Source organism: Ctenocephalides felis, unplaced genomic scaffold, assembly GCF_003426905.1.
Source record: "Ctenocephalides felis isolate EL2017-DRISC unplaced genomic scaffold, ASM342690v1 CF-g0.4_SCAFFOLD_03571, whole genome shotgun sequence".
NCBI lineage: Eukaryota > Metazoa > Arthropoda > Insecta > Siphonaptera > Pulicidae > Ctenocephalides > Ctenocephalides felis.
The window spans coordinates 20,580,492-20,596,609 of record NW_020539725.1 but is presented as its reverse complement, the minus strand read 5'-3'; the positions used below and the strand labels follow the sequence as shown (position 1 = coordinate 20,596,609).

Here is a 16,118-nt window from a genome sequence, read left to right as displayed (position 1 = left end):
TTGTGAAACAAAAAACACAACTTTCACATGTAGAACTAATATAAAACACAACATTATTACTTTATATTCATAGTTGTTTATTAATATTTATCACTAATTCACTTATTAATAAGATAAATGTAAAATATGTGCCGAATAAACACTGGCAGGCTCTCGACACTATTTCAACATATCTTCGAACATATTTTGACACGGCAGATCATGTCGGTTGGTATCAATGTACTATGACATATGTAAAAATACTTGATTGTAGGTTAAAGATTTTTATGTCAAACAAAGATAATGCAAAATAAATGAAATTTAATTGAATAAATTATTATATTTTAATCATTTTCATAAAAAAAATTAGAATTTAAATGTTGGCCACGCCTTCGCCGATAGGCCACGCCCACGAAACTGAACCTGCCAGATGTGAGAACCTGCCAACTATATACACGTTAAACATATTCACTATTTCAATGGCAAATTGAAATGCTTCGACATAACCTCGAAAACCATTCTCTCAAAATACCGAATATTATGCTGAAAACGTTTTCAAATTAATAAAAAACAAAAGATCATTACTTTATATTCACTTTGTTTATTTATATCATCACTAACTTAGTTAGTCACAAAATAACTATAAAAAGTGTGAAGCACTGGAAAACGAGCAGACTGGTGCAGACACTATATTCTAATAAGGATTCTAATGATTAATTTGGCGTAAAAACACAACATCCACTATGCTAATCGTTTTGGTATTGTTTAAGGGCTTTCCTAATCACTTTTTCATACTTTTCAATGCAATAATTAATAAACATATTCACTATTTCAATGGCAAATTGAAATGCTTCGACATAACCTCGAAAACCATTCTCTCAAAATACCGAATATTATGCTGAAAACGTTTTCAAATTAATAAAAAACAAAAGATCATTACTTTATATTCACATTTGTTTATTTATATTCATCACTAACTTAGTTAGTCACAAAATAACTATAAAAAGTGTGAAGCACTGGAAAACGAGCAGACTGGTGCAGACACTATATTCTAATAAGGATTCTAATGACTAATTTGGCGTAAAAACACAACATCCACTATGCTAATCGTTTTGGTATTGTTTAAGGGCTTTCCTAATCACTTTTTCATACTTTTCAATGCAATAATTAATGAACATATTCACTATTTCAATGGCAAATTGAAATGTTTCAACATAATATTATGCTCCCGATTACGTCGGTTGGTACTAATGCATAATGACAAATGTAATTGTAACTTATTTATAGGTTAAGGATTTTATGTCAAACATAGAAAATGCAAAATAAATGAGATTTTATTGAATAAATTATTATATTTTAATCATTTTCAGTAAAAAATTAAGTTTTATATATTGACCCCGCCCACTCTCGATAGGCGTGGGCGTGGCCGAAAGTGTCTGTAGGGATAGTGTCTGTTGGCTTGACGCGCGTTGTATTTTCTATATTGTATATAGGTTAGAAATCATTCTATCAACTTAACTAAAATATGACCACAACAAACAAATAACAACGTAGGAGTTTGAAGATCAGGCATATAGAATAAAGTTGGTAAAGTTGCTTAAACAAATCCACAGATAAGAAAAATAAACATAAACATGATATATCCATAGATATAAGAAGAGTACAAATAGTTTGGGATCCGTACGGCGAATCTGTTCGCAACGTGCGCAGATATTATACTCTTCTTTTATCTATGGTGCGCAGACTAGCTTATTGCAAGCAACAGCAAGCAGGATTCGCCGTGCGCGTTCGTGCAGTGGAGCGAGCCATTAAATTATCAAAGTTAATGATCTATATTTAAATCTATGGAGCTTTTGGTTAGAAAATAGGTTTTGATCGAATGACGTTTAGGTTAAAAATATACAGTTTATTGACAACACAAAAGTTTTGAATTGAATTCATCTTTGCATTAATTCTTAATATAACTTAATATAATATTATGAGAAATTATTCAGTATAATAGTGAAATAAGAAATTTACGTTCAAATGTCATACACAAATATAAATATTTACGTTCGGAGATGAGGAGATTTTTTTATGATATAAATACAAGAACAAAATGATCACATAATTTATTATTCAATAAAATAATTTTTATTATAATGCACACAATGTTCCCAAAGAAACAAACGGGCAAAACATGATATATTTTAGTGTACATTATTTTGTAATATTAGTGTTGCTATGTTATAATAGTGCTTGTGATAGTTTGAAAAATTGCAATTCAACCAATGTAGATCAATCATACATAGAAGTTAAATATAGTTCAAAAATTGTTCAAAATGAGTACATTGTTGTTTTCAGTGGTTATTATAAAAGTGCTTCTCGTGCTAAATACATAAATGCTGCTTTAAGTTCCACTAATGTATGATTCCAATGACAAAAATCAAATTATCTTTTCTTGAATATAATTTTTTAAATTCATTTACAGGTGAAAGACTGGTTAATTATAGAACGTAACAATGCTGCTAGTGATTATCCAAGCGATTTTGATGTAGTTAAAATAAATGAAACTTCTTTACTGGATGGTCTTAAAGCTTTAAATAAACATCCATCAATTAAACGAGTTACATCACAACATATGGTGTATCGGACTCTTAAATTAGTTACACAAAAAGAAAATGGGAAAAAGAGCATAATTGAGTTAAATGAGCGCAGTGAAAATGATTTGTTTAATATATCTAAAAAATCGCCACAAAATGAAACACAAGAACAAGAAAATGAATTCAATAGTGTGAATGAAGATGATTGTTATGGTGATAATTGTCATTATAATATTTGGAGAAGCAATAGAAGAGGGAGGTCTAGTTTAGCATATAATAATTTTTTGAATAATCAGGTATACAAACACGCACACATACATTCATATATATATATATATATATATATATATATATATATATATATATATATATAAGATTAAATTTTTTTGATTTAAAACCCTTTTTTTTTCTTACAAACTTATTATTTCCAATTATTAATAATTTTTACATTTTGGGTATATCACACCATTGCAATTTGTAATAATTAGTGTTTATTTTTGCTTTTCTGCATTTTCATTACAAAATTTTTTTATGGCTATAGAGAATATTATCTTAATTTTATAATTTTATATTTTTCATAGGTAAATCCAGCGAGGCATAATGTAAGGAGACTTTTAAGAGCAGCACCACGACAAATTACTTCAGTATTGCAAGCAGACATACTTTGGAAAGCAGGCTTGACTGGTGAAATTATTTAATTATTTATTAAAAAAAATTATATTAACTACTATTTTTAACATTCAAAATAATAATTAAAATGCTAATACATCTGAATCATTCTTTTTCAAATATATGAATAACAATTTTCTGATAATTCTTGTTGAAACGTTTAAAAATTAGATCTTTAAATAATGCATGATATTTACATTTGGTTTTATCTTGTTTTACTTAATTTTTACACAGAAATACAATGCAATCAGAAAGACATTTTGTGCCTGTATAATGTGGGATGCATATTTATAATATCAATGTAGAAAGAATGAATTAGTTTTATTTATAAGGCATATGATATTAATACATACATGAAAATGTGTATTTTGTTTCATAATTAATTAAATACAAAGTGGTTTATGTGAATTGTTCACATATAGAATAACTTGCCAAAGAAAATAACTTGTACCGAATTTAATTTTAAGGATTTACAAAAATTCTTTGAGATAGGAATATAATAATTTAATATTGAATGTTATCATTATTTGCATGCTTTATTTTTTTCTTCAAAATGTAAGTTATAAGTTCAAACATATTATATTAGGAAAAGGCGTGCGAGTGGCAGTGTTTGATACTGGTCTTTCATCATCTCACCCCCATTTGGCTTCAGTTATTCGGGAACGCACGGACTGGACGGATGATCATACGCTTGATGACTCGGTGGGACATGGCACATTTGTTGCTGGAATCATTGCGGGCTCAGGCAATGATTGCGCTGGTTTTGCACAACAGGCGGATCTATACGTTTTCAGAGTCTTCACCAATAAACAAGTATTTTTCACTGTTATCTATTTTGTTATCTAATTTTCAATGTTGGATTTATCATATAATATGATTCATTTAATATCTATTCATAATATTAGCAGCTTCAGCCATTCCAGCAACAAACTACTACTACATAATATATATATATATATATATATATATATATATATATATATATATACATATAAGCAAAAATAGAATGCAACAAAAAAATGTACTCTGTAGAACAAATATTTTTAGTTAAATCTTCTTACAAATTTTATGACCTTTAACAAATATTTGTTTGCCATATATATTGCAGCTAAATGTTTTATATGCCATATTTTTTTCTTTTGGGAAATGGTTTTGGTTTTACAATTTATGCATTGTACATTGTACATTGGCATGTTGATTGAATAACACTTTTGAACTGTCTTAATTTAATAAATAATTAAATTTCAAATAAAAAATTTATTACACCCCAAGTGTATATGGTAAGAATTAATTCATGGAAAAAAATATTTATTTGGATATTGATTTCTATAGCCATTCTGATAAACTATATTTATCAATAGTAAATTATCGATAATAATATGTAGTTGCTATTAAATTTCTAATATTGTTTATTTTGATAGGTTTCATATACATCATGGTTTCTAGATGCTTTCAACTATGCAATATTGAAAAAAATAAATGTGCTGAATCTCAGTATTGGGGGTCCCGATTTTATGGACCATCCATTTGTGGATAAAGTGTGGGAGCTATCTGCAAACAAGGTTGGTTAATTTAATGTTAGAAGATATCTTGAAGCACCCATGGTACTAATATTATATTATATGAAAGGATGGAAATATGATTTTGAAAATAAGTCAACTATCACATTTTATTGCATTACATGATGCAAATCGGCTCCGACTTGAAATTTTAATAATTTACAGCCTCATTTTAAAGATATTTTCAATTTACTGTCGACGTTTTGGTACTGAGGTAAAACTAAGGAAAGGTAACTAGGTACCTTTCATCTTCAGGACACCTGTCAAGAAACGCGATCTTAATTAGATTTATACAAACAATATACTCAAGAATAATAGAAATTGGTGGATTTTATATAAAATATAACATATTGATCAAAATGAAACTAATAAAAATAAATGAGTGGATTATATAACAAAATATTAGAATTATTAGGAAATTAAATAGTTTTGTTAGAAAGAGGTATATATATTATATTTATATAAGTTTTTCATGGGTGATATATCAAACAAAGAAAAAACAAAGATTTATAAAATACTCTTTATATACATATATATATATATATATATATATATATATATAAAACTTATTTGTTCAACTGATAACAATCTAATAACAAATTGGTACCAAAAACCAACTAACTCTGGACATTACGTTAATTATTTTTCTTATCATCCACTCAAAATGAAAATAGGTTCTATAATAAATCTAACTGACCACGCAATACTTCTATCAGACAAAACATTTTGGGACAAAAACATCAATTTAATTACAAAAATTCTAACAGATAACGCCTATCCCTTAAAACTTCTAAACTCTGTAACTAGTAATAGACGAACATATCTTTTGAATAAAATAGACAATTCCACTGTACTACAATTCGAACAAAATTTATTCAAACGAAGAATTATAGAAGAATCTTTTTTAACTATTTACAACAATAAAATAATAACGGGATGAACTTAACACGTTGTGCGACACAAATCTCTTTTATTTAGATAGTATTTCCAAATTCCTCACAAAACAATAAAAACGTCGCGCAAAGGATTCGCAATTCGTTCCAAACATGTAGAATCTTGGTAAAAATATTTTTTAAATAGTCTTTTCTCCATTATATCTTCAACCAGTCTACGAACAACACACTATATATTTGTGATTTTTTAAATTAGTATTTTGTGAAAATATTGTGTAATTACAAGTTTAATGTTTATAATGCATAGTGTAGTGCATTACCATATCCTGATACTATGGATTATTAAAATCTTCTAATTTAACACTAAGATTAACTAATTGTAAGTACTATTTACTCTTTTTATTTTTTCTTTTCACTGCAATTCAATTGTTTCAGCCACAATTTTTTTCACCTTACTTACACTATGTCCCCTAATACTTCTTGTGTTAACAAACGTAATTCCTCTCATCTCTTACATGACAGTTACGAAGTCATCATTAATTTCATAAAAAGTAATTCTATACAGTTTTAGAATCTTTCGCTCGTTATATTTCTTCTCTGGTTCTCTTTTCCGTTTCGTTTCTCATACCCCGCTCCTACTCCATCACTACACTTGCTTTGTAACCTTGATCAATGTTCATAAACGCTATTAAAAACATAAAATATAGGAGGGCAATATGTGCTCCTTTAATTTCTCGTTGTTAATATAATAGTATATTATTATTTTACACAAATTTAGTGTTCAATCAATTTTACATCATAATTAATTTTTTCTGTTGTTTTACCTGGTTTGGTATGTATAATTTTCTACTTTTTATATATTTATATTTATTATCAACTTTGTATTTATGTAATATGTCTTTTAGAATACTGAATGATGACTTTAGAATACTGAAGTGTCGAAACGTTTAATGGAATAAATAATTTTTTATTTAATCTTTCTTAATTCGACAATTGGGCTGCAAAAATATTACAAACATATATATATATATATATATATATATATATATATATATATATATATAAGCAGTAATTATAGAAAATTATTAATTTCTTTAATTATCATATTTTTAATGTCAGGTAATAATGGTAAGCGCCATAGGAAATGATGGTCCCTTATATGGAACACTTAATAACCCAGCAGATCAAATGGACGTTATAGGTAATATTTTCTGTAAATTGTTAATGATATTCATTATTGCATGTTAAACTTTTATTTCTATTTAAGGTGTAGGAGGGATAAATTTTGAGGATCAAGTGGCCAAATTTTCATCACGCGGTATGACAACTTGGGAGCTACCACAGGGTTATGGCAGAATGAAACCAGACGTTGTTACGTATGGCACTGGTGTCAGAGGTTCCAGCATCAAAGGTGATTTGTTTGCTTTTTGTATGATATACTAAGATTATGATAATCAATTATTAGTGATTGACATCAATATTTATGAATTTGCAATCACTAAAATATTATTAGGGCTTCAATTATTAATATGACAGTTATAAGGTTCTCAGTAGTTTTTAGTTTATAAGAAACCTTTTAAAATCCTGAAGTAAATTGGCATGAATGATTTATTAATACAATCATAAAAGTTCTTATTGAATTAAAAAATATACATCATTAATAAACAATAGTCAAATTCTTAATAACTAATAGTCAAATTATTCATAACTCTAATGCAACCTATCTTAATTAAAGGTGGATGTAGATCACTGTCTGGTACAAGTGTTGCTTCACCAGTTGTAGCTGGCGCTGTAACATTGCTTGCAAGTGGTTTTCTTAAAGATAATAGGTATTTTAATTATTATTAAATAAGTTATAATTTAGATTTCATTATGCTGGTCGCCAGCTTATTATTCTGAAATCACTATAAATTCATGTAAAACGATTAAAATTTTTATAATAATAATTTATAGTCTTCTGCGAGAAGATGAATGTATTAGCCACTTTTCCAGTATGCTGATATAATGTTTTTTTATATTTCATTCCATTGTTCTGTGTTTTGCAATATGTGGTTGTTATTATTTTTTTTTTTTGCTTTCCCCAAGAACAATCATTTCATCAATACTAGCAAAATGTTTTTTGAATCATTCAAATCGGATGCTTCTTTCTCTCAAAAATTGCCCTTTTTTTCCACATTTAGTACCGTATCTCTGAAACGGCTGGACCTGTCTTTGCCCAAAACTAGTTATCACTTCTCGTCATCATTATGATTTGAATGTTTTTCGAATCATTCAAATCGGATGCTATGTTTTCTCATAAACCTAATTTCCATTTTCTGCTTTCTTTGCTTCATATCTCCGTAACTGCTGGACCGACTTTTGCTAAAAACTAATCAGCACGTCTCCTTATCAATAATAGGAATGAAATGTTTATTGAATTATTCAAATTGGTTGTTCCGTGCTCCCGAAAACGGGGACGAAAAATTGCGACACATCTATTTTTTGTAAGGTATGCCAAAATTTTTAGAAACTTCTGAAACGTAAAGATATGCAAACATTTTCATTTTCGATTTTTCGATGATTATAGTAACTTACCTTACATGAAGTTAAAAATGAGTATATAATATAAATAACCTACATTAACAATAAACTGTGTAGCAGGTGTTATAACATGGGCATCATGTGTTCTATTTATTTTTTGTGGTATTTGTTCTCTAATTAATCCTTCTCTATTTAATTGAAGTAATATATAAACTTGGTGGTTTGGTATTTAGCCTTGAGGCAAGTTACATGAACTTCCCGATATATGTAAATAATCGACTTAATCAATAAAAAATAAATTAATTTATGAGTTATTAAAAGTATTCGGAGTGGATTTATTACACATAATTGAAAACGAACAAAAACACGTTAATCAGAGTATTTTCTAAAAGCAAATTTTCAAAAATCAGTATTTTTATAATTGAACCAGTTTCCGTAGGACTTTAATGATTTTATTATTACGTTTATTAAGACCAAGTACTCTATTGTTATACCAAATGAATCGTCTAAGTTTAATATAAACAAACGTCAAAAAAACTACTCATTTTCTCAAACTTTGATGAATTTTTAAAATTAAACTACTTGTCGTAAGGCCGTAATATTTCAGTAAGTTCTATAAGACCATGGTATATATCGCCAAAAAAAGTTCCATAAACATCGTCTTAATTTTTTTTTCAACGGTTAATTACAAGAAAACGGCTCGGTAGGTTTTCACCTAAAACTAATCAGTATCATTCCTAACTAATATCTTTCGAACAGTTTTTGATTTTTATAAATCGATTCGGTAGAATGAGCTTAAATGTGGAGGAAAAGTTTAACACTTTTTTCCAAATTTCAAAGAAACGGCTCGGCCGATCGTCGCACAAAAGTGACAAGCGATAGTCCTCATTGAGACACATCAAATGGTTTTTAAATTTCAGGCGTTTTTGAGCAATCGTCGATGAAAGGTCTTATTTTGACAAATGCCAAAAAAGCGATACTAATTTTTGCAAACTTTAACGAATTTTTAAAGCTAAACCAGTTGTCGTAGGGCCGTAATATTTTAGTATGATCTAGAAGACTATGGTATCTATCGTCAAAAAAATAATAATAAAAATCGTCGAAAAATTTTTTTTTAACACTTTATTACAAGAAAACGGCCCGGCCGATCTCTACCAACAACTCATCAGCACGATTCCCAATCAATATCTTTCAAACGGTTTTTGAATTTTCAAGATCGATTCAGAATTGCGGGCTAAAACGTGGACGAAATTTTTTTCACTTTTCTGCTATTTACGAAGAAACGGTTTGGCTGATCGTCGCGCAAAGTTGATAAACGCTAGTCCTCATCGAGATACATCGAATGGCTTTTAAATTTTTAAAATCGATCCAGCCATTTTTGAGAAAACGCTTACGGCAAAAAACGGCAAAAGATTTACGGCAAAAAATCTGTTCACACAAACACACACACACACACACACATACTTTTTCAAAATTTGGTCTCATTCGATTCAGAATGGCTTGAAACGTCGAGAAAACATAAAATTAGCGAATCGGATTTTTTGATGAAAACAAACTTCTCCTTAGGGAAGTTAAAAACTCTTTTCCTGTGTTTATTCATCTCATACATCACTGAAAATAATTAGCACAATTATTATATTTTCAGAGATATAATAAATCCAGCAACTATGAAGCAAGCATTGGTTTTATCTGCAAAAAGATTACGACATGGGAATATGTTTGAGCAGGGGCACGGCAAGTTAAATTTAGTGAAAGCTTATCAATTTCTTAAGAACTATGTACCTCGGGCAACTCTTAGTCCTAGTTACATCGATTTGACCGAATGTCCTTATATGTGGCCCTATTGCACTCAACCGCTGTATTACGGCGCCATGCCTACTATTGTGAATGTTACCATTTTAAATGGTATGGGTGTTACCGGCCAAGTGGTAAGTGTTTGATTGATTTACTAAAAAAATTTAGCAAAGACATTGCCAACAAGCATCCAACCAAAATTAATATTCACAAGTTCTTAAACTTGTCCGAGTTTTTAAATGCCCTAGCAAACAATATTTTTACTAAATTTGTTTTCACAGGTTATTAATAAATGTTTTGATAATATAAAAGAAAGATAAAAATTAAACATAGTCATAAAGTTTTAATTCTAGTAGGTGATGAAGTGGGCAGTAGCTCTCCAAATGATCAGAATAAAAAAATATAAATATATTACTAATCTAGAATAATGTCGCTATTGTATAAACTACAGACAAGTCAAAAAAAAATAGTTTTTGCAAAACCTTTTTTAATATTATCAAATTTTTTTATTCAAAAATAGTAAATATTGGATTTTGGGTGACTGTAGTTTATACGGAAGTGAAGTCTATAATTCTTTCTTTAATAGACTCTTGTCTGTAAAAATATCATTTAACTTGGTTCATTAGAATTTGAGAAATCGTGGGTATCGTATCGCGGAAGCCGTTTTCGAGAAAAGCGCATTTAAAGAGGAAGGAAACAGATGAGGATTATTATCGCCCAACATCTATATCTAATCTATAAATAAGATTGTATATAGAAAGTTGAAATGAAAAAAATAAGATGTTCTCGAACATTCATTTAAATTGAAGTTATTGTTATTTATTTAAATTATACCAGTACTATACCAAATTTCTTTCAAATAAATTGTTTTTTCCCCTTGTTAAAGATGGCAAAAAGTTATTCTTCATGTTTTATTATATTTGTTTCAATATTTCTTTTTCTACTTATCATAATATGTTCTTCTACATAATTATTTAGGTGGAAGGACCAACATGGCATCCATACACCTCTCAAAATGGTCTCATATTGAATATTTCTCTCACTCATTCCAATGTGCTTTGGCCATGGTCAGGATGGTTGTCTGTCACATTTTCCGTATCTCCTGAAGGAATTGATTTTTCGGGACATTGTCGAGGACATATAAGCCTGACTATTCAAAGTCCACCAGGAATTGGTGAAAAATATCCTAGAAATAGCACCATTACGCTTCCAGTTACGTAAGTCTTTTCATTTATATTATTAAGTTTTAGTTGAATATGAAGCAAATTTATTTTGGAAATTAATAATTATCTATTTTATTAGTTTTATACCTCGACTAGAAATTGATTGATTTTAAGCAAAAAATTTTGGTATGATTAGGAAAAAGCTTGAATATTTGCTATCTTTCACATTACAGCTTTTTCAAGACAAAACCTAAATTTAATAAATCGTTTTAAGCTTTCCTAAATATTAATAGTTTTTACTATTTCATTAAATATAATGTGCAGCGGTTATGGCAGCAGATTAACTTTGTTAAATGGATTGTTTTGCAGAGTATAATCTAGGAAGATTAAAACCGTCTAGATAATATCTTCTAATAAATATGTAGTGACTATTTTTTTTTTAAATTATGTACATAGTTCTTAATTATTTGGAGTAGAATACATGAATACTTGCAGCTTATTCAAAGAATTCATGATTCGGATATATTATATTCCAGAATGATAATGAAAACAAATAAACAAAATCAGAAAAATATTTTTACAAGGCAGTTTTGACGAAAGCACCTACTTTAGCCCACAAAGGATTAATTTTGCTTGTTTTATATATTTTGCAAGATTGATCAACTTTTGTGCATATCATCTTGATATTGTTATACATACTACATTATTTTGTACATAATTACTTGTTATCCTTAAAACACAGTGCAAATGTTATACCTACGCCCCCAAGACACAAGAGATTGTTATGGGATCAGTTTCATAGCTTGCGTTATCCCCCTGGTTATTTTCCTAAAGACAATTTGAAGGTATTTCATTAATGATGCATACTTTCTTTTATTGCACTTTCATAATTTTATTCATTATTTCAGATAAAAACTGATCCATTAGATTGGAATGGTGATCATATTCATACAAATTTTAAAGAAATGTATCAAAGTTTGAGAAATAAGGGTTACTATGTTGAAGTTTTAGGTAAGAACTTGAAGCAGTTGATAGATTAAAACAATTTGAGATGGTTTGCTGTTGTTTATTTATGGAGAAACATAGATACAATATTTATATTCTATTGTATATCCCTCTTCGCTGCCGATGATAGAATAGGCTTTTTGCTTAGGCCTTCTCTTTTTTATATAGGACGGAGGCGGCCATCTTGATGCGTGCGCATCCCCAAATGCTACAGGGCTGTACTTGGGTGTCGCCGCAAACTTAAAGAAATGTTTTTATTACCATTAACTTATTAAGACAAAAATTTTAGAACAATCTTTTAATCCTTCAGAAAAAAATATTTGATACTATACTATATTTATTAATAGAACATTTTGTAATTAAAATACTCTGTCTACGCGCAGCAATCAGAAATTAAAACGTTATAATTAGACCGGGATTGGAATAAAAATACATAATTGAGCATTTTTATGCGATTTTTATTTTATGTACTATTGACTTTACGAATTTGACGATTCATTACTTACAAAGCAATAATAGATTATTACCAAGATTAAGATGCTTAATTCATCTGATAATTATATTATGATCTTATTGTTGTTATATGCATTCAAAGAGCAAACATTGTAGGGGAGCCCTTCACGTGTTTTAATGCTTCAAATTACGGAACAATGCTGTTAGTTGATCCAGAGGAAGAATTTTTTCCAGAAGAATTAGAAAAACTGCGGAAGGATGTTGAAAATGGTTTATCTCTCGCCATTTTTGCTGATTGGTATAATGTTTCAGTAATGAGAAAAGTTCAGTTTTATGATGAAAATACAAGACAATGGTAAGATTATATTTTCATAAAATATAAATAATATAAAATAATATTGATACATAAACGCAATGTCACAGGCCATTATTTTGATTTTTCTAGGTGGACTCCAGATACTGGTGGAGCCAACATTCCCGCATTAAATAATCTCTTAAGTAACTGGAATGTGACATTGGGAGACACAGTGTATCATGGCTACTTTAAATTAGGTGATCATAATATGTATTATGCGAGTGGTACTAGTATTATTAATTTTCCATTGGATTCAGGAGTAGTTGTAACAAGTTCTTTGATAGATCAAGGTCAAGCGGTAAGTAGACTATTTGTATTTAAAAATTATATGTTTACATGATTTGGAAAAATAAAATAAATGATTTATAAAACTTGAAAAATTACACCGTTTTTCACTAGAAAATGCAAGTCAGAGTAACTTCTTTTACATATCAATTGTAAATAAAAGGTTTATAAAACTTCATCTGTGTAGAAAATAATATAATGCAAGGTGAAAAATTACCTGAGGTCAGGTTACAATTCCCTAACAATCGGTATAATTCTAAATTCTAAATTAATTCCTTCCCATAGGGTAAGTTACAGTAATCGCAAAAAAATCGAAAATGAAAATTTTTATATATCTTAACGTTTCAAAGGTTTCTGAATATTTTGGCATACCTTAGAAAAAATGGACGTATTTGAGACTGTGTATGTGTGTGCGGATACAAATTTTTGTCGACGATTTCGGGAACACCGATCAACCGATTTGAATAATTTAAAAAACATTCGATTCGTATTGATAAGGGGACGTGTGATTAGTTTTTAGCGAAGGCAGGTCTAGCCGTTCCGAAGATACGGGGAAAAAAGTGCCAAAAACGGTAGCTCAGTTCTTAAGAGAACGGAGCGTCCGATTTTAATAATACAAAAAACATTTTGCTTGTATTGACAAAATGAAGAACTGATTAAATTTTTGGGAAGGCAGGTTCAGCGGTTATGAACTCTCACACGTGTATGTGTGTGTTTGCGTATGTGTGTGCGTGTGTGTGTGCGGATACAAATTTTTGTCGACGATTTCGGGAACACCGATCAACCGATTTGAATAATTTAAAAAACATTCGATTCGTATTGATAAGGAGACGTGCTGATTAGTTTTTAGCGAAGGCAGGTCTAGCCGTTTCGAAGATACGGGGCAAAAAGTGCCAAAAACGGTAGCTCAGTTCTTAGAACGGAGCGTCCGATTTTAATAATTCAAAAAACATTTTGCTTGTATTGACACAATGAAGAACTGATTAAATTTTTGGGAACGCAGGACCAGCGGTTATGAACTCTCAATATAAATAAGTTAAAAAAATGTTATTTGGCGGTCAAAAATGTTTATTGGACATATGTACATCAAATTATCAGATATTTTATAGAGATTTTAATAATGTGTACATATTTTGTGTAAATTTTTTTGGGTTCCGCACCATGATTTTGAATTACGGTACGGGAAGTTCCAGCAATTTGCTTTAAGGCACGATGCCATCACCGTACTAGTTTAATTATTTCAATAACTGCTGCTTATTACGGAATCTCACTTCACTCATCTGGATTTTTTTTACGACATTACACATACCTGATTGTTTCTAGCCAGAAAGATGTAAGCCGAATCAAGCCCAACCTAAATCCTCTGACTTCTGGTTTGATAAAAATAAAAAAATATCACCATATAAAACGATGCATTTATAAAAATGCTAGGATGCATTAAATCCAAACATATTCCAAAATTGAAATGTAACACCATAGCATATTTAAAACAATAAAACAAACAGATACAAAAATTTCACACTCAAACACCAAAAAGGAACAAGTGATTTTCCTCAGAAGCTCAAGCTATCAATGCAACATGCTACTGAATGGAATAAATTCAATCACTCTTAAACTAAATTCAAAATTAAATTAAAAGAACACATAGATGAACTAAATTAATTTTATTTGCTTGCAAGAAAAAAAAGTGTTATAATTATTAATTTTATATCTATATATATTTGTTTGTAGACACATGTTGTGAAATATATTAGGGTTTCAACTATTATGAACTATTTATCAAAAATATTTACTGTTATCTCTTACATCAGACAATATGTCTGACTGAGATACAGTACGCAAGAGCTTTTATTTTAATAAAATTCTAACATTTGTTATTGATGTACAAGTTTTTAGGTTCACATAAAATTGCCATTATTTTGTTTTTATCATTTCAGGTATTGTTATCTGAGAAGTTTATCAAAGATGAGACTAAAGATGTTGCTGTCATACTAGGTTTAATGCAGACACAAGTGTTAAATAGGACCGACTCGAAAACTAACAGTGATATCATCCCAGGAAGACTTGTAGTCTACGGAGATTCAAGTTGTCTTGATACAAGTCACATTGAAATTCCTTGCTTTTGGCTGTTAGATGCCATACTTGAATACACAACTTCTGGTTACCTGCCGAATATCTTTCTAAACAACATTCCTGATCAGACACAAGATTTATTTGATATTTGTAAGTGAAGAGTATAAAACTTGTTCACTTAATTGAGGAATTTATTTTTGTTTTATTACAGTATCAATAATTTACTCTACATGGAAATAATAATTCATATATGATATTTTATTTGGGAATTATAAGAATCATTTCTTAATACATTCAAGATACTGATAAGTTTGATTAGTAAATATTTCCATAAAGCCATTTGTCTTTATCACCTGGCTGACAATCTTTTACCATTCCAATTTTTTTTTCATGGTTCTCATAACATTGTTTTACATTCTATTTACAGCTTTTGAAAAGCCAACACGCCTGGAAACATCACGAATGAAGACCTTCAGCAAAGTTTTAAAAAACTCTATCTCTTCTGATGATAATTCTGAAGTTTACTCACCATTACCCACGTGCGCTAGTAGAGTATGGAATTTTGCGAAACCATTAGATCCGATCCTGGAGCCGAATCTCATAAAGTACAAAATTTACTAGAGACGACAATGGTGCATATGGAACAGGCTAAAGGTGACATGTGAGTTTTATTGTAGCACATTCAAAATACGCCGTAATGTTGTCACCAGTATTTATTTTTAAACCGTAAAATACTGTTAGAGTTAAATAATTTATGGGCCTATAATTATGATGAAAGTGATTTAATA

At 29.3% G+C, this 16,118-nt stretch overlaps 1 protein-coding gene across 1 annotated transcript in view; it reads left to right on the top strand.

The window, feature by feature from the left end:
- The first annotated feature begins 356 nt into the window (after positions 1 to 356).
- Positions 357 to 16,118, top strand: part of LOC113385762 (membrane-bound transcription factor site-1 protease-like) — a 32,110-nt gene continuing 16,348 nt past the window's right edge. The window contains exons 1-18 of the mRNA XM_026623600.1: positions 357 to 411; positions 1,629 to 1,800; positions 2,215 to 2,383; positions 2,450 to 2,857; positions 3,143 to 3,245; positions 3,817 to 4,043; positions 4,652 to 4,792; positions 6,802 to 6,883; positions 6,950 to 7,093; positions 7,418 to 7,511; positions 9,848 to 10,130; positions 10,975 to 11,213; positions 11,902 to 12,004; positions 12,068 to 12,170; positions 12,774 to 12,972; positions 13,063 to 13,270; positions 15,195 to 15,480; positions 15,758 to 15,991. Of these exons, the coding sequence (XP_026479385.1) occupies positions 357 to 411; positions 1,629 to 1,800; positions 2,215 to 2,383; positions 2,450 to 2,857; positions 3,143 to 3,245; positions 3,817 to 4,043; positions 4,652 to 4,792; positions 6,802 to 6,883; positions 6,950 to 7,093; positions 7,418 to 7,511; positions 9,848 to 10,130; positions 10,975 to 11,213; positions 11,902 to 12,004; positions 12,068 to 12,170; positions 12,774 to 12,972; positions 13,063 to 13,270; positions 15,195 to 15,480; positions 15,758 to 15,951 (3,210 nt within the window). The 3' untranslated portion in view covers positions 15,952 to 15,991. The remainder of the gene's footprint in view (positions 412 to 1,628; positions 1,801 to 2,214; positions 2,384 to 2,449; positions 2,858 to 3,142; positions 3,246 to 3,816; positions 4,044 to 4,651; positions 4,793 to 6,801; positions 6,884 to 6,949; positions 7,094 to 7,417; positions 7,512 to 9,847; positions 10,131 to 10,974; positions 11,214 to 11,901; positions 12,005 to 12,067; positions 12,171 to 12,773; positions 12,973 to 13,062; positions 13,271 to 15,194; positions 15,481 to 15,757; positions 15,992 to 16,118) is intronic.